The sequence below is a fragment of the Styela clava genome, chromosome 8 (assembly GCF_964204865.1).
Source record: "Styela clava chromosome 8, kaStyClav1.hap1.2, whole genome shotgun sequence".
Classification (NCBI taxonomy): Eukaryota; Metazoa; Chordata; class Ascidiacea; order Stolidobranchia; family Styelidae; genus Styela; species Styela clava.
Window position 1 is genome coordinate 14,279,019 of NC_135257.1, and position 21,571 is coordinate 14,300,589.

Genomic DNA, 21,571 nt, shown 5'->3' on the forward strand with positions numbered 1-21,571 from the left:
GATGTGGAAGTGTTCTGGATGCATTGACAAAATCTGATTCACACAATTCATAACCGGTTTGGCAAGAAACCCTACTTTAGGGCAGAAATGACCAGAATAATTTAAATATCAGCAATGGACATGTTGGTATGCTCTAATTCTAAGTTACAATACTGATCAGTTAATTCATGGAAGCAAATTCATTAAAAAACAATTTTTTTTAGTGATTTGATATCTTGATTGCATATTCTCTGGCAACGACATTTCAATTCAAATCAATAACAAATTCTACATAATTAGTTCACTAGCAATCTCTCAACCTAACCAGATAAAATCTTGCTCACTGGAAACACTTTGTACACTCTTCAGTGCTGTGTGTAAAATCTGACAATTCATTAAAAAATCAAGTCAGTTACAAATGGATCTTAGTTGCAAGTTACATAAGTTTCAAAATCAATAAGTACGCTACATATACTAGAGTTATTGTATGTTCAGAGCTTTGTACGGGGCAACAACGGGGTGAAATACCTCAAAAAGTGCCCAGTATTTATAATAACTATTTTAGAAAAATTTGAATAATTATGACACAAGATCAATTTTACCATCATAAATTAGTAGTATATTAAATTGGGCAAAGACAGGGATGGACAAAATACAGCCTGTGGGCCAGCCGTATGTGGCCCGCCAAAGCATTTTAAGCAGACTCTTGCTAATGGTTGGAGTTTCGAAGATTTCCTAAAACTATGTACAAAATTTTGATTCCTTGTCAAACTTCATTTAAAATGCTTTTTTTTCATCACTGGTTCAATAATGTCTGACATGATTAGATTTAACAATATCCTAGTAAATGGGAATAGTAATTGTGATGTCACGTCTTGAGTGCTTTTTTCAATGCGGCCCTTCGCTAAAAAGAACTTTGCTCAAACTGGGTGTCCTAACCCATTTACAGTATTTCAAATCCTAATTAGACTTTCGAATAATAGCCCATATTGAACAATCCATGGCATAGTTGAATTCGCCATTTCAATCCATCCATAATGTCACTGTCTTAATGTTCAAAGCCAAAACATTATTCATCTGCAGACATACATGACAACAGTGTAATTGAAGTGTAACATACCTTCACAATTATCACAATATGTCCGTTCCTCCCCTCGTTGTGTTGCATTATGAGTTGTAGGAGGAAGATCCGACATATCATATTGCATTGAAGATTGTGTTGGACAATCATCAGTGTCATGGGCATCAAATATGTCACAAATATCACAAAAAAGTCTAGGAGCAGCCCGTGATTGATGGTCCCTAAAAGAATGAAGATAAAATACAACTTTCACAGTGTAAGGAAAAATACCTGTAGATTCTGATAAAAGACACAATGGGTTGATGAACAGGAATTGGGCACATAAATACGCTTGTCATGTTGTGAGCATAAGATACAGTTAAAATTATTAACCAGTAAAAAAAGAAAAATTGGAATAATGGCCTAATACGTCTGGTAAAGATTCTGAAGACACATCTAGTAATCATACATGAATGAGAAGGTAGAAGGCTTAGCATGGAAAGCAAGTGCTGGAATATACCTAGCAAAGATAATTTTGAAATGACACTTGACAGTTCAAATATTTATTATGTTCGTCTCATTTTTTATTTAAGTTCGTCGCATTGCATCTCTACGGTTGTGTGTGTTCATGCGTGAAAGTGTGTGCAAATTAATTTAATTCTTTTAGGCGAGAGAACACGTGCCACTTAAGTTATTGTTTGCTCTCCTGGTTCTATAATTAGTTTTGATTTATTTGTTTTTATCAACTATTTTATCATCTGTTATGCTGATTATGGAGTCAAAATAAACTTATACTTATTAGATTTAAAACAAGTTCATATTCTAACTTCCCACTCCACATCTGAATACAAAATCAAATGTTTGAAATCAATAATTCAGTATAAATTGTGATTTAGCTGCAGAATATTAAATTTGAATTATTAAATAATCATTTTCGAGTGATACGATGAAGTAAAAATATTGTTTGAACTAATTTCAGAAAATCTTTTCATCAACAAGATATATGGACACGAAGGCTAAAACGAGGTAGTACAGTGTACAATCTGTCACAGTGGACTACTGGTTCTGTAGTCTCACATCATCGCACACAAAAAACAAATCTCATAGGGCCCACAAAAATTTTTGAAATAAATAAAACTAATAGCCTTCTAGCGAAAATTACAATCTTTAACCAATGAAAATTTCAAATTAAATGGACCGGTAGTTTTGCACAAGAAGAAGAAAAGAAATACTAATAAGATGATCGAAAACAAAATAATAACGAAATGATTCACAGGTCCATTCTGTGTCCAATGAGGCTTGCACATTGATATTTTCAAGTACTCACCCTGCTTCATTTTCATATTCATTTGCAACTTGCATTGGATCGACATCTCCATCGTTCAATAACATTGATTCTAATTCAGAGATTTTTTCATTCAATTCACTGTTTTTATTTTGTTGATCAACAATAACTGAATTTAGAAAATCAATTTGTCCCCTTAATTCTTCATCCCCACCTACACCACTGTCTTCAGTAGAAGCAGAATGAGCTGAAAATATGAAATATTTTGAAATGCAGTATACTTTCATTCTGATTCTAGTCTAGGATATGATATAATTATTCATATTTATCCTTATTTATATGAGAGGAGAGCTGATAAAATATACCAAATGTATGGGACATCATGACCTTAAAAATTCTACTAATAACTCCAGTTTCGTGTAGTTGAAAAGTGGAGGAAGCTTCAATCGACCAGTGATAAACGTCCTATGTTTGTGAGGAGTTTAGCAATTGAACATAATGTAGCTCTTGAATATGACCATCCTCATCATATCCAGGAATGTTATATTAAAAGCAACTTTATAACTAGACCTTCAAGAAGCGATTTAAAGATCACGATTTTGATTTTGTTAAAATAATACACAAGAATAATATTAAAAAATTTCAAATTAATGGTGAAAAAATCATTTACGCAAAATTGTTATCGATTGAAATATATGCCCAAACATGTTTTAAAAACATTTAAAATTTGTACGTCTGTCTTTAATGCAATTATCTTATTCAATTTGATGCCTATCGCTAGGCATAAAAACAATAAAATTGATTGTCCTTTAAACCAGCGGTTCCCAACCTTTCTACCCTGGCGGACCGGTAACATTAGATTAAATGTACTCGCGGACCGGCAAAAATTGAAATGACCGTAACAGAAAAGAATAACATATATTTGCGTCTTATAATGCAATGTCGGGCACTCAATATGCTTCTAGACAAAAAAGCACACTTTAAAACATTTCACACGAAGAATAACTATCAAATAATGTGCCGACCAAAAATTACAAATGAGTGAAACATAAAATAATACCAGATATTTGCGTAATGAAATGCAGTGCTGGGCACCCATTATGCGTGAGAAAGGCACGCATTAAATTCTCACATTAAAATAATGCACAATTAACTTCTGTGAGAATTTTGCTGCTGTTTCTTTTCCAATACAAGATTGCGAACGAGGCAAAGAAGTTTTTGCAACACGTAGCTCTGCAGCCGCGTACAGCCGATTTCCTTGCCTCGTTTTAATCAAAGTGAGGTTTTAATTGAATCGAGTGATGAGAATGTTTTTTCGCATAACGCAGTAACTGGCTGAAAAGACGGACCACAGTCCGATTGCTCGATTACTTGGCGATGGGTATTCGTTATCAAGAGATATCTAAAATTGTGATAAGTAATTCTTTTTCAATCTGGACTGTAAAGAAGAATCACAATTTTAATCAAGCCTTTTCTTTTTCATTGGGTTCATAATATTAATCCCTCTGCAGTTAATCGACGCCTCAAACGGAATGAATTTGCATTACAATGACAAAGTCGTCGATAACTTGGCGACAAGCTCAAAATCCTACTGTGTCTGGAAAAGATCTCTGCGGCTCTGCTTTTTTTTGCGTGCATCGCGTGACCACCTGTGGGGTCGCAACAAGTTCATATCTTACTGGATTATTATACTGTTCTTGACTGTTTTCTAGTTTAAACAAGGAGATATCCATTACGTTTCATATGAATGGTCATATTAATCAGGAAAAGCACGCAGAACAGAAAAGGCACGCATGCCGATTTTTAGGCTTCTTAATTTTGCAAGATTTGATGGAGCGCATTCGCGATGAATCGGAGCTGGAAAAGCGAAAAGTGTGAGTGATCGGCGCCAAGATGTCGCGTAATACGGCGCCAACATGTCGCGAAAGACGTCGTAATATGACGGCAGAAGAGAACTGCGTAATGAGCCAACGCAACTTTGTCTACGGTAAAGCGATTGAAACGGCATAAAAACAACAAGACAACAAAATCTTTTGCGGACCGGCAAAAAAGCTTCGCGGACCGGCACCGGTCCGCGGACCGGCGGTTGGGAACCACTGCTTTAAACAAGTAGAAATGAGAATTTCTGCATTTACTTAACTGCTTGCATAGAGCCATATTCAAAGAAAAGCAAAAACACTCCATAAACGGTTAAAATAAAAAAAATTCTCATTACTGCAGGAGGAGCTGAATACAATCCCACTTACTTAACGGAGAAGACTTCAATGATCTGAGTTGAGTGTTCAAATCATCTTTCTCTCGCTCAATATTTTTCAATGATTCCTTCAAACTTTCCACAAGTATCATTTCACTTTTCAACAGTGTGATCTGGAATCAATAGAAAAGATTTTTATACAACACCAAAAACATGTTTGCTTTTGATAGTACTGATGCTATTCATTATCATTATCTGGAGACTGGATTCATGATTAGATATGGAAGGGACAAAATAGAAATATACTCATATACTTTTTCCAATATTTGAAATCTGTATAGGGACAATAAAATAAAGCAATGAGAACATATTAAGTACGTCTTAACTCTTAGTGCTTTGTATGTGAATGTCCACATTCACAAGTTTGTGCGATAATAGAGATCAAAAATAGATAATTTTAGCACTAGAATTTTTCGTAGCTGCAGAGTCTGGATTTTTTGCTGATATTTAAATCAGAAGTTGTAATCGAAGGTGAAATTTCCAAAAAGACAAATGAGAATTCACAAACGCTAAAGATTTTGTAGTCTAAATTTTTCCGTTAATTTAAAGACTGAATATATACCTTTTTCAGCAAAAAATCGAATCAAAGTATTCGAATACTTTTTCAGCTAATTTTGGAAAAATTCTGAATAATGGTCACTTTTCACCGTCAGCAAGGTGTTTCGTTTGAGGGAAATCTCCAAACTATTTTCTTAGCTTTGTCATGTGTTGTTATGACATTAAATAGAATCGGCACTTGAAACATTTCTTCAATTCCATTTTAGACTCTGAGTCTCACAGATTTATACACAATACCTCTTGCTGTAATCCTTCAGTCTGTTTCCTTGATTCCGCTACGAGTGATGTTGTTATGTCGATGGTTTGTTGCAATGATTCTCGTTCTTTTGCAAATTCTCTTTTCAAAACATTTTCTCTGAAATCCATATAAAAACCCTTACAAACATCCTCAAAAAACTAGACATTAAAATATATTAGTCCTGGTCAATTAACTTTATAAAACCTATATAATGTATGTAATCCAAAAACTTTTCATCTGGAAGACTAAATTTCCCTGAGCAAAATATTCACTATAGTTATGAGGGCTGAATAGGATACTACGTATAGAAAATATTTCTAACATTTATGATGGACTAACTTTGTTTTTAGGTTTTATTTTGAGTTTTTATATAAATTGCAATATTCTCATGCTAACTCTGTATCACCCAAAAATTCCTATTCATGATTAATGAATCTAACCACCACCTAATTATTTCATTATATAGCAGCACCATGCATGTTGCAAACTTTTGACCTTGATCCAATATCTTATCACATTAATGGGTAATGGATGTTCCCCCGACCTTTGACCAAAAGAGAATTCTTCCCTATACTTTACCATTGCAATATTTTTTATGCTTATTTTTAGGAGTGATGATTGCTGAGGCGAAATGATAATAGAGTTATTTGATTCATAATAAGTTTTCAGAAACATCTAAAAACTGACAAATAGCAAGCAAAACCACAAAAATGAAGTGATGTCTATCTGAGGGTCAAAAGTGTCGAGTGTGTTACGGAATGTTATGAAAGTAAACAAGGAAGTGGATGCTCAGGAAAACATCCATAGATTATTAAAAATAGAGATTTTGACAAATAATATGAATTTCCAAATAAATATCAATCTCAAAACCAACTAAATATCTCCGAAAATTACAGCCTTAATAATGCATAATAAAATTTGTTAAGCATTATGATGGGTTAAGTATATTATAGTATTCAACTTTGCAAACCATGCATTTGATAAGTTAGTATAAAAAATGAAAAAACAAAAATCAATAGTATTAAATTATTTCAAACAGGTTTAAATCAAAACAAAAGATGATCAAAGCATGCAAATAAATAGCACTCTAAATAAATTCTCAATTAAAAAAAAAACAGCATCTCTCAACCTTTTGCCTAAAAGACTCAACTTGAAACTCGTTAACTTTTTAGGAGGTGTTTGAATTAGCAACAAATTATGGTGCAATGAGACTCACCACGTCTATTACTTATATGTATTACCTATTGAAAATCAATTCCAATGTTGTGCTTACATCCTAGTTTTAATTTCCAAATGCAAGTTTAATGCAAGATGAAAGTCAAGCATCAATGTGACTTATATTTATCTATTTCACTGTTGTGTGTAAAATCTACAATGATTCGAACTTGAATTCGGTAACTCAAAAAATGGAATATGACATTCAAACTCCGTCTTTTGCAGTGGTTCCAAATCTTTCTCGTTTCGCCCAGCATTATGCGTTAAGTGTCTAGCGTTATGCGCAAGTCGCACTCTCGCTTCTGTACAATGTGCTTATAAATGAATATTATAATAAAAATAAAGAACCAAAGTATATTTGAAATTCTACAGCACATACAAAGCAAAATTCCTCCCCAAAAATGACTAAAAGCCTGGGAAGGAATTCCTCTCCAGTTAAGGATAGTTTGTTTATTGTGACACCATAATCAATCAATCGCCTTGCAAAATTATGCCAAACCAAACTCAAACAGATAAATATTAGCAACACCGTTCATGCTTAAATTAATAAACATGCAGAACTTTAGTAAAACATAGACTTTGGACAAAATTGTGCTTCGTAGTTTTCTCCCAAGATCAGAGTGTTCTCAAATTGTAAAATAGTACTATTACATTGTTATTCTGAAAAAATATGATAAGGGAATAGGGCTTTTATAATTGGCCGGAATGATAAATTTATAATCCTGTGTCGGCATATTCAGTCAAATTATATGAATTTATATCAATCAAAATGGTTCAGATTCCCTTCACACTCTGGTGAAATTTAGATTGAGCCGAATTACAAGAAAAAAATCAGTATTTCTTCATGAAAAACTTTTACGACTCAATACTATAAATAAATATTGGTAGAAAATCTAGGAATTATTATTTGACAAAAGAATATGTTTCACCAAAGGTAGTATATATATCGTGATCAGCATTCATTGCATTGCATTTATACCTTTCTTCAATATCTGGTATGCTGAGAATGTAAAGATTGGGTTAAAAACGAATGTGATTTACATAGAGAAAAAATCCTACCGAATCTCAATGTTATAGTGGTAAGTATTTTCTAATTTCCAGGATATTCATAGACAATGAATATCTGGCTCAGCTGCTAGCCTATTGGTGGTGATTGACAATTTTACGAAGATATTTACAATTTTAGGTTGGTTGGAATAAATCCAAAACTAGCATATACAATGCTGTATTCAGCAAGTAATTTAGTATTTTCATAATTCCGAATGGCACAAAGATGTCAATGTCTAAATAACAACAGTTAACTGCATAAAACTTCATTTGATGCATATTATATAGTGTGATAATAAACCTTGAAATAAAGCTTAAAAAAATGTAAATTGAATCCACTGCTCAAATTTTCTAAAACACTATTTTCAGTCAACAAGGTTGAAACAAACCAATCACACAAAACTTAGCAATGTTATGAAACGACAAGCTATTAAGTTAACAGATTATCATAAAAAAAAACTTTCTAACCTTTTTTCCATCTTGTTTAGTTTTGCTTGCACTTTGTCATGTACTTCTGTGAGCTGGAATTGCATTATAAATTTTAAAATTGAAACCTATTTTTATAAACAAATTGTATTTAAATATTGTGAAGTTATCAGAAAAATATAGCTTTCACAAAACCATAATCATAAATTTTTATCAATTTTGAGGTCTGAAAACGTTCTGAAAAACTTGGCTAGATAATGTTTTATTTGCCCAGGACAATTTATAAGACAGTTCAGTTATATTGATAAAATAATGACCTCAATATTTTCATTTTCCACTAGTTATTGAGTACAATCAAATTCCATATAAGGCCATAAAGCCAATCTCAATTTTACATCAGTTTTTCCCGAATAAGTTTACCATTAATACATTCGAACATTCTGATCTATATCGCCAGCTTAACACCTGTTTGACTACACATCAAAATCATGATGTAGAGCAGATAATAATAAGCCAAACACATACAGAATTAAACCGTTCTTCCAATTTTCTATATTCTTCTTTATGGTTAACGTTATCTGCTTCTAAGATAAGAATTTTGCTTCTGTGATCTTTATCAACCTAGAAATATGTTTACATCACATAATTAGCAGAAATGGAAAAATTGTTTTGGATTAAAAATGCTGTATTTGCTGAATGCTGAATGAAGTTTGATTATGTTTGAAAAAAAATGGAGTAACAATTGCTGTATATGCAATCGTGTGGTATCCTATTTTACTGAGGCACATTTTATTTTTGTTTAAAAAAATTTTGCATCTTTTTATTGGAATAGATAATAAAATAGGGTTTGAAATGGATGCAAAACAAACATATCAATTTTCTAAAAATCAAGAAATAAAATCTAAAATCAGCAATGACAAAAATAAGCTAGTGTACAAATGAATAGCCACAGATGAATGATTATGAATCTAATCAAACAATAAGAACTCGCACCAGGATGATTTTTTCATATCATGTATAACAAGCATAACCCAGTATAATTTTATATATCTTTATACACAGCTTTTCATCTAAGTATGGATCATTAAGTTTACCTTAACTATTGTAAGTATTTGGAATGAAAATAGATTATGACAATTAAGAATGTAGTTGCCTCTAAAGTTTTATTTTTGAGAGAATAGTGAGTATTTATGTATTTTCTAGATCAAAATAGCATCAAAGACTTTCTAATAATTGAATAAATCGGAGAATTGGGTTATATAGCCATAGGGCAAGGGATGTGCAACGGGCAGCCTGTGGGCCACAACACGGCCCGCTAAGCCTTTTAGTGGGGCCCTCGCCTAAGATTCTTCCACATCACACATAAAATCCTAATCTGCCAGTTTACGTTTGAAAAGGCGCTCAGATGGGTAAAAGTATGTAATGTTTTCCTTGCTCTTTTTGCTCAAAAATGTTGAACACCCTTGCTATAGGGCATATACCTGAAAATCAATAATACATCAAGTGACCAATCCATACAATTATACCAAAATATATTATATTCATTACATCCTGAAATAAATGGTTATACTATGATATGAAAAAATTATCAATGACAAATGATGAACTAATATTAATATGCCACTACAAATTAGACAATATGAAACATAGCTACAAAAACTAATGGAAAACAAAACAATATGATGCAAATTTGTAGCAAGATGACATGAATGAAAAGCTGAAGAGAGAATATGAAATTTTGAAGAAACCTAAATATAAAAACACAAAATTTAAAAAGGAATTTGAAAGTTAAACTGATAGCAAAAAAATAACATCAACTGTAACTAGTGCTTGCTATTTTATAAACTATGTATTCACATTCTGCAAAATCTAACCTAACTATCTTCATAAGATTTGAGAAGCACAAAAGTATTTACTCTTGACATTGTAATGTTTAACTCAATGTTATGCATGTTTAAAAATCTAAATGATCTTCAATTCAAGGTGTTTGAATATGATATATTTAAAAATTTACATCATAACAGACACTTCTAATTTTAACGTGCTTATTTAACTATTTTCATATAAAACACACAGGTATCATTTATAATAGTTATTTTTGGTTCGAACAACATTTGCCACTATAGCTAAATTGTATAAAATTACTATAAATACTTGAGAGAAGAAAACAGTGCTTGGGTTGGATATTTAGACATGGTCCATGTCTATTCTAGTGAAAGATTCCACCTATGATACTAATTCCAGATTTCTATGATACTAATCTCTGAGTAACTTCAAAAGTAAGTTGTTGATGAAATGGGACAACAAACCTCTTCTTTTTCTATAAAATTTTCCTTTAATTTTTTCAATTCCAACAATGTACCATCTTGTTCTTGTTGCAACCTAGATTTCTCATGTATCAAAGATTTCAATTGTTCTTCAAGTACAGAAGACTCCTGTAAGTATAAAAGAGTACAATCTGAATGAAAAACTAGCATTTATAATGTGCAATGGTGGCAGTGTATCACACCATGATAGCTCAGTATAGAGTAGTAAGTCTGCATATTAGTAGTCTCACATAAGGCAAACTATACAGGGGTTACTATCCGTATAAATTGTAATTTGGATGACATTTTTAATATTTGAACAACGATGCATAACATTATAATTAAAGCTAAACAAAATAAAAAAACAAAATAAACAAACTAAAATTAGCAATTTATGTATCAGAATCAACTTATAAACCAGAAATAAACATATCCAAAACTATGATCTTGTCATTCTTAGTGATTAAAGCGTTAGACATATCTGTGTTGACATAGCAGATAACATATCTTGGATTCAAATCCTGTGACCCCTACTTCACCCAGAGTGCAATAAATTGAGTAGGTAATTTTGAAACGGAAATATTACATTGTTTCAAATTATAGTAGATTCTAACATTGACTGCTTGTATAGAGCCTTATTCAGAGAGAATAATCGTGAATAAGCGCGGAATAAAAAAATTATACACATTACACAAGCAACTTTATATTAAAAGGTCCTTTCAGTCAAGCTTTAATAAATTTTTTGCTCGCTCTAAATAGCTTGATTTGAGCACATTCTCAAAAATTGAATTCAACAAAATTGTAGACGAGATAGCGATCAGAGACCGCCGACTTATCGATCTAGTGACGTGTCACTAATTAATTAATAACTCGCTAATTATAAGACATAATTCATCCAGAATCAATAGGCTTCTGGTCCGAGATATGATGAATGCACATGCAAAATTTGTAGCAGATTCAACCTCGCTTTCGTGTGTTATCACGTAACATACGAAAGTGTCTAACAGACAAATACCTATATCAACATACTTACCGATCAAGATCGATAAGTAATGAAATATATATTTAAGTTGTTATTTAACCTTGTTTCCGAATCATCAATATGAACCAGCCTTAATAAATAAGCTATTAAAAAATAAGTGTACCAGTACCTTTAATATGTATCTCACCTTTGAGGTAGATGTTTGTAAAGATTCAGTTTCAAATCGAAGATTTTCTTTCTCTGTTTTCAAATCAGAAATTTCAGATTCAAATTTGTTCTCCTGTTCCTTCGCCTGGATTATTTTCAAAAGTGTAAAATTAGGGAAACTAGCGAAAAAAAACAAAAAAGTTTAATAGATTCCTAGTTATGCTATGGTAACTAATTGTTACGAATATACAAAAAAGTAGTAATAAGATTGATATCTTAAAATTTATTTTTATTATAAACTAATTTACTGATTCTCCGCAATCACCCAAAGCACTAATTTCTTTTATGCGACTGAATAAAACAAAGGTGTCTAATGCATAATAATGTCTGATATAAATATTTGATGCTCATGAAAATCTTGAAAAAAACTATCAATTACAGTAGACTTCAATATGAAAATATTAGTTTCTCCAATAAGCCATAGATGCAATGAACGAAACATTTTTCATAGTCTCACTAGGCGGATAATACCAAAAACATTTCATGCTGAAAAATAGATTTTTATTTTAAATAACATAGTTTTGTGAAAGCTTTGGGTATAATTATCTGATTATTTTGAATAGTCCTCGAACTAGTGAGATCCCAAAGCATGAGCTATTTATTTTTTCATAGTCTGTCTAAAATATCTGCAACCATAAATAACAGATAGTGATGATAGCCATCAGACAAGCAGATTAACATGAAGATATTGTGTTTTATGTAATTTTCTATGTGAACATAAAATTCCCCAATTTAGAGTGTATTCGATATTATTCCATATTGGAAAATATTTTTCGGAATATTGTATTCGGAATAGTGAAAAATCAAGTTTTGGCCATCCCTGATTGTGAGATTTAAATTATTCCTAAATACCATTAATCTTTTTGTTATGAAATACCTGATTTTTTTTTTTCAATGAAAAATGTTTAAGGCTTGACTTACCTGATTTTTCAAGCTTTCAATAGTCCCTAAATCAGCATTGTGTGTTTCCTCAATCTGTCGTTGTAAATCCACAATCATTTCATCTTTTGATTTCATATCGAGTTCATTTTTCTCAAATTTATTTTTCCAAGAATCGATTTCATTTTTTAGATTTAGTACAAGCGACCCAGTATTTTCGCCTTCCTGTTGTTTGAGCTGATATAATTCTTCTAGTTTAGATTTAATTTCAACGTTCTCGGTTTGAAAAGTTTGAATCTGTATTGCCATACTTTCCTTTTCTTGAGAAAGATTTCTGATGTGTTCTTCAAGACTAAGAAGAAGGAATAGAATTTGTTCAAAATGAAACACAGAAAGAAACAAAATGATACAGTATTTATTGAAGTCGTAAATTAACAAGTTCATTAAAAATAAATATTGATTATAAATAAATATTGAGTACGAATAAATTTGATAGTTTACAATGTACATTATTGAAATAACAGTAAAATCGTCATCCTATCGATAATAGTTTCAATTCCGGTACAACCCCGCCTGCCCAATTTATCACACTCTGGCTGAGGTAGTGGCTTTGGGATTTGCACAGAGATGTGAAATCAGCGATGATGACATAGTTAAGTCAAACAATTTCAAGAGCTAGGGCATCACACCCCTTAGAACAGGGGTTCTCAATCGTTTCTCTGTTAAGTACCCCCCGAGTCACGAAACAATCAACGCGAACAACCCCCAGTAATGAGACACCAAACTAAATTGTGATATATTGACTAACAATTTGCTGCAACGACCGCCAAGCCGTGCATTTCTATTGTTGTGTTACAATCACAACAACGCAATATCAGGGAAAATGTACGCTGAGTTTCAATTGGCACTTATTTTCCTCATGTAGTTACTTTCTTTGTCGATCGATATTAAAAAAATCAACACACCAAAACTCGACTGTCCTCCAAGTACCCCTGGAAATCTTCTCCTGAACCCCTGGGGTTTGCAAACCCCAGGTTGAGAACCCCTGCCCTAGAAGGACAAGTTTGCAATCGCATTACCTCAATTTCTCTTGCTCCACAGTTTGGGAAGAAGATTTGAATTTTTCTATTTCTTCGATCAATACTTTCAATTCATTTTCTTTAGCATCATTTGCTTTGAGAGATTCATCCGTATTTTGTTTAATTTGTTCTTTTAAAGTTACATTTTCAGAAGAAACGTTCTCAAATTCTTGTATTTTTTGGTTCAGATTATTTTTGATATCCTGATTTTCTGTTTGTAATGTAGCAACTTGCTTCATGACTTCCTCATTTTGTAGTGATGATGATTGTTTGAGAGTGTCGTATTCAGTTCTAAAAGCAAGATAATTGATAATCTTTAGAAGAAGTTTCAAACCTTTACCCAACAAGTTAGATACTAGATATTGTGACCTTTTAGGTTTTGCCCGAGAACAGTGGATTTGGTATCGCAAACCCAGTTTACCACTCTTTGGGGAAAGCAGAAAGTTTACCTGGCCACTGTACTATAATACATAGCTATAATACATAACAAGCAAATGTGTCAGTTGCTTGGATGGTTTATATAAATGAGAAGAAATTTTACTACCCAACAATGTTTTAAATAAGCTATACCAGGGGTGTGCAACATTTTTTGTCGGTGGGCCATATAACCAACTTTGGACATCTACCTGGCCCTTTCCATGTACACCACGAATTAAAAAATTATCACGCTGAAAGATTTAACGCAGCGACAAGAATGAAAAAACATTATGTATTTCTACATATGTGAGAGACTTTTCAAACAAACTGTCGATTTAGGATTTTATGTATGATAAAGAAAAATCAGATTGTTAACGAGGGCCAAACCAAATGGCCTGACGGGCCGGGTTGTGGCTGGCGACCGCCTGTTGCACACCCTTGATCTATGCGAATAATTTTGCAGAAATCAAGATTGAAGGCAAATTATACATCTTTAAATTAAATAATTCAGAATTTCATTATGGAATGCAACTTGTAGCATAAGTGTGCTTTACATTACCTAACTGTAAGTAAGCATATATTCGGGAAGCATTTGATTTCAAAATTTAACAACACTAAGTAACTAATTAAACAAGCTTTATGAATAATTTTAAATAAAATTCCTCATACACAATTATACTAACCTTAAAGCAGATAACTGTTCAATCAATGATTGTTCTTTGTTATTGGCATTCATAATGGCAGTCTGAGATTCTTTTAATTCCGAGCTAATGGATTCTAACTTTTTTGTCAAGTCATTTTTCTCTAATTTTAAACCTTCTAATTCAGCAGTTAAGTTTACGACAGATGATTGAAGTTCGTTCTCTGATGAGGATTTCGCTTTGGCAGTTTCAGCAAAAATAGTTTGTAATTTAGCAAGTTCGGATGAAAGGTTTTCACATTTCACACTCGATTCGTTGAGATTATTTCTCAGAGATTCGTTTTCAGATTTCATTTCCGAATTTTCTTTTTCACGCAATGAAAATTTCTCCTCAAGATTTGAGAATGAGATTTTCAGTTCCTCAAGTTGAGTGTTGAGAATGTTTTTCTTATCTTCTAATGAAGTAAGAGTATTTTCTACTTCTGTTTTTGCGGAAGTAAGAGAAATGACTTCGGCTTCAAATGTACTCAATTTTGAATTCAATTCGGTGACATTGGATTCAAGATTGATTTTTGAACTCTAAAAAAGAGATGAAAATTTATTTGCATTTAATAATATTATCTTATATAATAAATATTGCCATAATTAAAAAAAAATCTACCTGAAAATCTTTAATATTGCTTTCATGGTGATGTATTTTTTCTTGGGCATCTTTCAACAACTTCTCAGTTTCTTTTAATTTATTGTCAGTTTCTTCAAACACGTTAGAAGATTTTTGTAAATTTTCCGTCAGATGTTTTCCCTCCGATTCTAATCTAATTATAAAATGTTGAAAATTTAGCTAGGTTTCTCAAAACAAGTCTTGAACAAGTGCATTTGAACCATAGTCATCATATTATGTTGATAAAAAATATCACCCTTACCTGTTTTTATCTTCTTCTAATCGTCTGACATTTTCGACAAGTTCATTGACTTTGACTTGATAATCAGCACTTGATGATGTTGTTAATTCAAGTTTTGATTTGAGAGAAGATATTTCAGATTCTTGACTACTTATCTTTGTGGTCTGTTCAAGTAATTCCTGTAATACAAAAAGAATTGCTTAACATTATATTATAGAGGAACTGAGCAGACAATGACCAAGATTTATAACGGGTTAAATTACCACTGAATAGTCTTCAAAAATGAGGAGTATTACAATGTCGCCGTTTGATCCTCATGTCATAATTAGCATATTTCACTATGTCTTACTATGTGTGTATAATTAATCAATACAATTTCAATCCAGCGCAGATGCAAGTAATACCAAGTTACAGATCTTTTACATATATAGATACCAACTAAAATTTTGCCAGGAAATTAAGGTATATCTTACCTTCTTTTTCAATGCATCACCTTCTTTTAATTTTTCCATCGCAACATTAAGATCATCAATCACTTGTGCTTTTTCTGTCAGTGTTTTTTCAGAATCTTCTAATTTTTTGGTAACTGTCTGCAATTCGTTTTTAGTTTGCGAGATTGTAGATTCGAGATTGCATTTTTCTTCACTTAAAGACTCTTTAGCACTGTTAAAAGAGGAGAACGATTAATGAATATGGAAAAACGTCGAGTATCATCTACAGTCTAGCAATAATTCAGGAGTGTCTCATAGAAGAATGATTCCAATGTTATAAAGAAAATGATTCCAAGGATGTTGTAAAAAGACATATGAGAGCAATTTTTTGCATTCTGTAATACCTGAGAATTTAGGACAATGGAAATTTACACATGACATAATTTTCGTCTAATAATATGACAGTATTTTGTGGGCACTTGTAGTGGGCACGATTCACTGTAAGACAAAATGCTAGCTAGAATGTTTCAATTTTGCATCAAAATTTTTTTTTCGTGCGACTAACAATTATTTATCCTGCTTTGCTTCTGCGCCAGTAAATCTGTATGCATATAATGCAAAAATGCTGTAGCAAGAATTAAGATAACTATTCTAAGTTGGGATTTCTTTTTTGCAGAAGGACCAGGAACTGATAGGCATTGAGTTCAATTCACGAGTCTTGTTACACACCAAGTCACAAACACAAATATATTTCTGCAACGTTTCATTTGACCAAGATTTGAAATTATTACCTTTTGACCGTTTGTATTTCATTTTCTAAAGTAACAACATGTTTGTTTCTTTCTTCTAAATCAGATTCCAATTGCGTTTTTGTTTTCTCCAGCGATTGAATTTTGTCAAGAAGTTCGAAAGATTGCTAGATAAATGAAATAATTTTGACAATAAAGTTATTGCTTGTTAATATTTTTTGAATAACTAAATTAAGAAAACTATAATATTTGAATGAGCTACCTCAAAAAGGTAGAAAGTTTGCAAATATCTGAAAATCTATGTGATCCAGAAAAGTTTTAATGAAATGTTGCTTAATAAAATGAAAATGTAAATAAAAATATAAATAAATAAATACGTAAATAAATAATATGTATAATTTCTGGACTATTAAGATAATAACAGCCTTTAAGTTTAAAATCTAAGCAGATAAAAAGTTACAGAACTGGGTAATTCTCATTTTCAAGTAATTTTGCTCGACGCAAAGCAGTGAACCCTGGAAACCTCAATGATACAGGACAATAGCCACCACTAATGTAATAAAAGCTTCCAATAACTTTATTGTTGTATAATAAATACCAGTAATACCGGTTGGCATAGATCTTCGGCTAAAATGAAAATGAATGAAACAAAAATTCAGAGTGAAAACTGTTTACCTGTTCTGTATTCCCATGTTGTTCAGACAAAGAGCCAAGTTTCTGTTGTAAAGTATTTTTCTCGGTTTCAAGATCTTTAGATTTCGATTCAAGTTCTTTGAATGAGGCAATTTGTTGCTGATTAACTATCGTCAATGATTCAAACTCTTTTTGAACAGTTTCTAACTCACCGCAGGTCTTTTCAAACTAAAAACGAGAATATCGGTAAGAGACCGAAGACTTATCGATCGAAAGTTAGGGGATCCCCCAAAACAGCGCTCTTACTCCATAATGACACCTTGTGTCCCATCACTAATTAATTAATAACTCGCTAATTATACGACATAATTCATCCAAAATCAATAGGCTTCTGGTACGACATATGATGAATGCACATGCAAAATCTGGAGCAGATTCAATCTCGCTTTCGTGAGATATCGCGTGCATCTAACAGACAGACAGACAAATACCTATCAACATACTTACTGATTAAAATGGATAAGTAACAAGATGCAAATATTTACACAAAGTATTATTAGGTCTTTTGCCCCAAAACCCATCGATTCCCAACGTTTCGTGGAAAAATTCCATTGAACCATGGGATTGCCACCTTCACTCCTAACTTGGGACACTCACTTTCTAGTATCTAACAAATACAGTATATATGAGAAATATGCCGAAAATTTATCACTTGGTTGAAGTTCTCAATGTTGGTTATTATGATTGACTAATAACAAAAGAAATATTTATTACTAATAGAGCTTGTCATACTTGCTGGGTAACATCGTTCAAATTCTTTTCATTTTGTTCACAAAGTTCCCTTTCTTTTCCTAAATCTTGTTTCAGTGTTTCATTTGACTTGCTCAATTCTTCTTTGTCAAGATTAAGTTTGCAATTTGTTTCAGTCAGTTCTACTTTGACTTCGGTCAAAGAATTTATATTCAATTGTAATTTTGCCGATTCATCTTTCAATTTTTGAATTTCATCCACGAGTTCAAATGTTTTCTGAATGAAAAATAAGATTTTTCATCATTTTTATCAAGAGCAAGAATGAGTCTGAAATGTTTAAATTCTATGGCGGGCAGCTGGCTTTCACTTCGTTACAAGTACAGGTTGGATGTACGAGTATCTGACTAGTTAATTGTTTTGATGCATGGACTTCGATAGAAGATGGTAATGTAACATGATGGATTCCAGCAAATATTAAGTATTGTGGCTCGAATACACTATAATATATATTATAAATTTTGAATAAACATTCGAGTGAAAGAAACCCAATATATTTTTCTCCAAATAACCAATATACAAAATTTGGCTAAAAATTAAATATGATATCTAAAATTCCGTAACGAACCTCTTCTTTCCTAGTTAATTCATTTTTAGCATCCTCTAATTGTTTGACGACAGAGTTTCTCTCACTTTCTGAATTCTGCATTGCCAATTCAACAAATGATCTAGATTGTTTCTCTTCATCCAGAGAAACGGAGAGCTCATCACATCTCTGAAAAATAAAGAAAATATTAATACAATTTATTGAGAGCTTGTCAATCGATTCAATCTCAACCATATACAATATATTCAACTACCAATAAAACTTCAAAAGAAGTAGCTTATTACATATCAGAATCTGCTTCAGCCTTGTTCAGAGTGACAATGTGAAAACACCATAAATTTTAAAAGTATTACAAAATAACCCACTCCAATAGTTGGTTATCTATTCTAAAAACTGCTATTCAAATCTATTATCAACCTAAATTTCTTATTGTTTCGGATCTAGTCTAGTCAACAACAGTAATAGGTAAATGACTGAGTTCAGTTCTTTTCATAGTTTGGTTTTGTTAATTTTCTTTACACAACGGTACATAAGGAGAACTCATGAAATTAGTATTGTTTTGCCCCAACTAAAATTGGTCCAGGTTGCAAACCAGTAATTATGAAAAATTTGTCATATACCTGTTTAGATGATTCATAGTTGTTCTTGGTTTCATTTAATTCTGTTTCGAGATTGTTTTTCTCTGAAACTACTTCATCATATTTTTTCTGTAGCTCTTCTTTAGCAGTCGTCTCGTTTGATAAACTATTTTCCACATGGGTCAATGTCTAAATTAAAAAACAAATTCAAACAACTGTATAATTATACTGAATTAAAGAGTCAAGCTGAGCTCTACACAAATGTATTTCTGAGACGTTTCGTCCGACTGAGGTCAGACTGCTAAACAGACTACTGCAACATTTCCCACCCGATGGTTTTCTTGGCATGGAAGTATTTTGCTTTGTATTTGCTGAAGTATTACTAATATTATTTAGTTCTTTATTATTACTATAATACTCATCCATGCACACATTATTTACACAATCAAAAGCGGAAGTACGACTTGCACTCTGGATATGGACACTAGATAAGGTTTCATTGAAAATTGAATAAATAAAGTATCTTTTATGTATGCTGAGGAAGGAATAGAAAGTTTCAAAATAGCCGAAAATTTGAGAACTACTGGACTACGATATATGGGTAAATTAAATTAAAAATCAAAGCTACTTCTCGACTCACCTCGGCTGTTTTGGTGAGTTCACTTGTTAACTCTTTCAACTTTTCTTCTTTCTCGGATATCTCAATTTCAGATTTTTCAACAATTGTTTTCAGACTGCTTTCTTTACATTTTAGAGCTTCGTTCTCAGTATTTAAATCATCAATTTGCTAAAAAATTGTTCAAGATTGACAATCACATATATAAGAACTATCAATGATCATAATATTGAATTATTCAAAAAGATTGACGACAGTAGTGTAATCATAATGGGTGAGTGATTGCCAACTCGCAACTTCTCAATCGTGGGATAGGGTTTTTACATTTATCCCAGGGAAGAGGAAAGCCGATAAGACGGCCTATTCATATGCCCTACCAACCTCTTGTCTGGTTACCATACCAGTCCATGTCAGGTATAGTATTAGTTCGTCAGTTATTCGTTTTAGATACATGGACTTGATGGTGGAGGAAGCCTGAATAAACCAGCAGTTATGTCAACCACCCTACAATGGCTAGCAGTCCACCAATCCTCTTGCAGAAAATTATCCCCACACAGGATTCGAACCTGCGTAGGGCAATCAGAGGTACAATGGGAGGTTCCTAAAATCCCAACGTATAGCATGATGAGCCATAATGTTGATCATTGATTGTACTGAATAAGGCAGAACTGGAGACAGTAATTTCAAGTGATGGTACTTTTGACAGAAAGAATGTCTTCAAAAGGTATATTATACGAATATAAAGTAAATTAATTTAAAGACTTCAGATTTGTTTCAGGCAAAACCTGCTTATTTTGCAGAAAAACATGAATTTGTGTAAAATTTCAGAGTAAAAATGAACCATACGAATGTAAATCTCTAAATGTAACCAGCATTCCCAAGGTTCGATTGCTGAATAATATCTCATAACCCCAAAAATGAACGAATTGACATATAATTAAAAGTACATCTCACCTTAGCAAGTTGCTGCTTTTCAGAAGTTGTGTCTTCAATTAACTTTTTCAATTTCTCGTCAGAGTCTTGCAAGTTTTTCAAAGATGAACTCAAGCCATCCATTTCCTTATTGTGCATTGATATTATAAAATGACCACGGCACAAAGGAGAATTGTGACAAAAAGAGAAAGAGGGAGATTGGAGAGGAAAAAAGAAAGATAGAGAGCCAGTGCTCAATCAGAGAGATGAGGTAGTGTTACAATTATCATTGGTAGCAAATTAGATCACAAAAAATGCCTGCACGAAGCAAGCAATAAATAACTAAAAATTATATTGATAAAAAGTGACAGACTCACAAATACTATATTACGAATAGATTTGGTGTACCAATAAACAAAATCAAAGCACAATACTAGAAAAAAAGCTAGAGATGGCAAAGTCACTTTCACTACATATACTGACAAAATTTACAGACACAAACGTCAAAGTCAGGTTAGTAGATATTATTATATTGAAATGAATTTACATTTGTATCCTGTTTGAGAGTGCATGTCGTAAAAAAGATTTTTTGTTATTAGTATCTAACACGGAGTACTTATTATTTAATCATCAGCTTTACAAGCTTGAACCAAGTAAATCAAACAAAAGAGGTAACGGAAAAAGTAAGATATCATGGTATCACCTAAGGGTTAGCACAAAATTTAGTTTAAATCTTGGATAAAACTACACAAATAAAATTACTAACTATGTATGATAATTAAAATCAAACCCTTAAATTATTTTGACTATTCCAAATTGTTGCA

General features: G+C 32.2%; 1 protein-coding gene across 4 annotated transcripts in view; it reads right to left on the bottom strand.

Moving 5' to 3' along the window:
* LOC120345352 (uncharacterized) overlaps positions 1-21,571 on the bottom strand; it is a 43,182-nt gene that overhangs the window by 1,962 nt on the left and 19,649 nt on the right. For 2 of the 4 annotated variants that reach the window (XM_039414774.2, XM_039414773.2), the window contains 22 exons: positions 20,790-20,894; positions 19,860-20,006; positions 19,262-19,408; positions 18,663-18,809; positions 18,080-18,313; positions 17,330-17,515; positions 16,697-16,821; positions 15,948-16,137; positions 15,496-15,653; positions 15,234-15,387; positions 14,616-15,151; positions 13,516-13,806; positions 12,479-12,788; positions 11,538-11,642; positions 10,372-10,497; positions 8,588-8,683; positions 8,105-8,157; positions 7,569-7,589; positions 5,374-5,491; positions 4,571-4,691; positions 2,367-2,571; positions 1,100-1,281 (listed from right to left, as the gene is read on the bottom strand). In XM_039414774.2, the coding sequence (XP_039270708.2) occupies positions 1,100-1,281; positions 2,367-2,571; positions 4,571-4,691; positions 5,374-5,491; positions 7,569-7,589; positions 8,105-8,157; positions 8,588-8,683; positions 10,372-10,497; positions 11,538-11,642; positions 12,479-12,788; positions 13,516-13,806; positions 14,616-15,151; positions 15,234-15,387; positions 15,496-15,653; positions 15,948-16,137; positions 16,697-16,821; positions 17,330-17,515; positions 18,080-18,313; positions 18,663-18,809; positions 19,262-19,408; positions 19,860-20,006; positions 20,790-20,894 (3,757 nt within the window). Of the gene's footprint in view, positions 1-1,099; positions 1,282-2,366; positions 2,572-4,570; positions 4,692-5,373; positions 5,492-7,568; positions 7,590-8,104; positions 8,158-8,587; positions 8,684-8,849; positions 9,811-10,371; positions 10,498-11,537; positions 11,643-12,478; positions 12,789-13,515; positions 13,807-14,615; positions 15,152-15,233; positions 15,388-15,495; positions 15,654-15,947; positions 16,138-16,696; positions 16,822-17,329; positions 17,516-18,079; positions 18,314-18,662; positions 18,810-19,261; positions 19,409-19,859; positions 20,007-20,789; positions 20,895-21,571 lie in introns of those variants that run through there. The other 2 variants (XM_078114945.1, XM_078114946.1) reach the window with 2 other exon arrangements.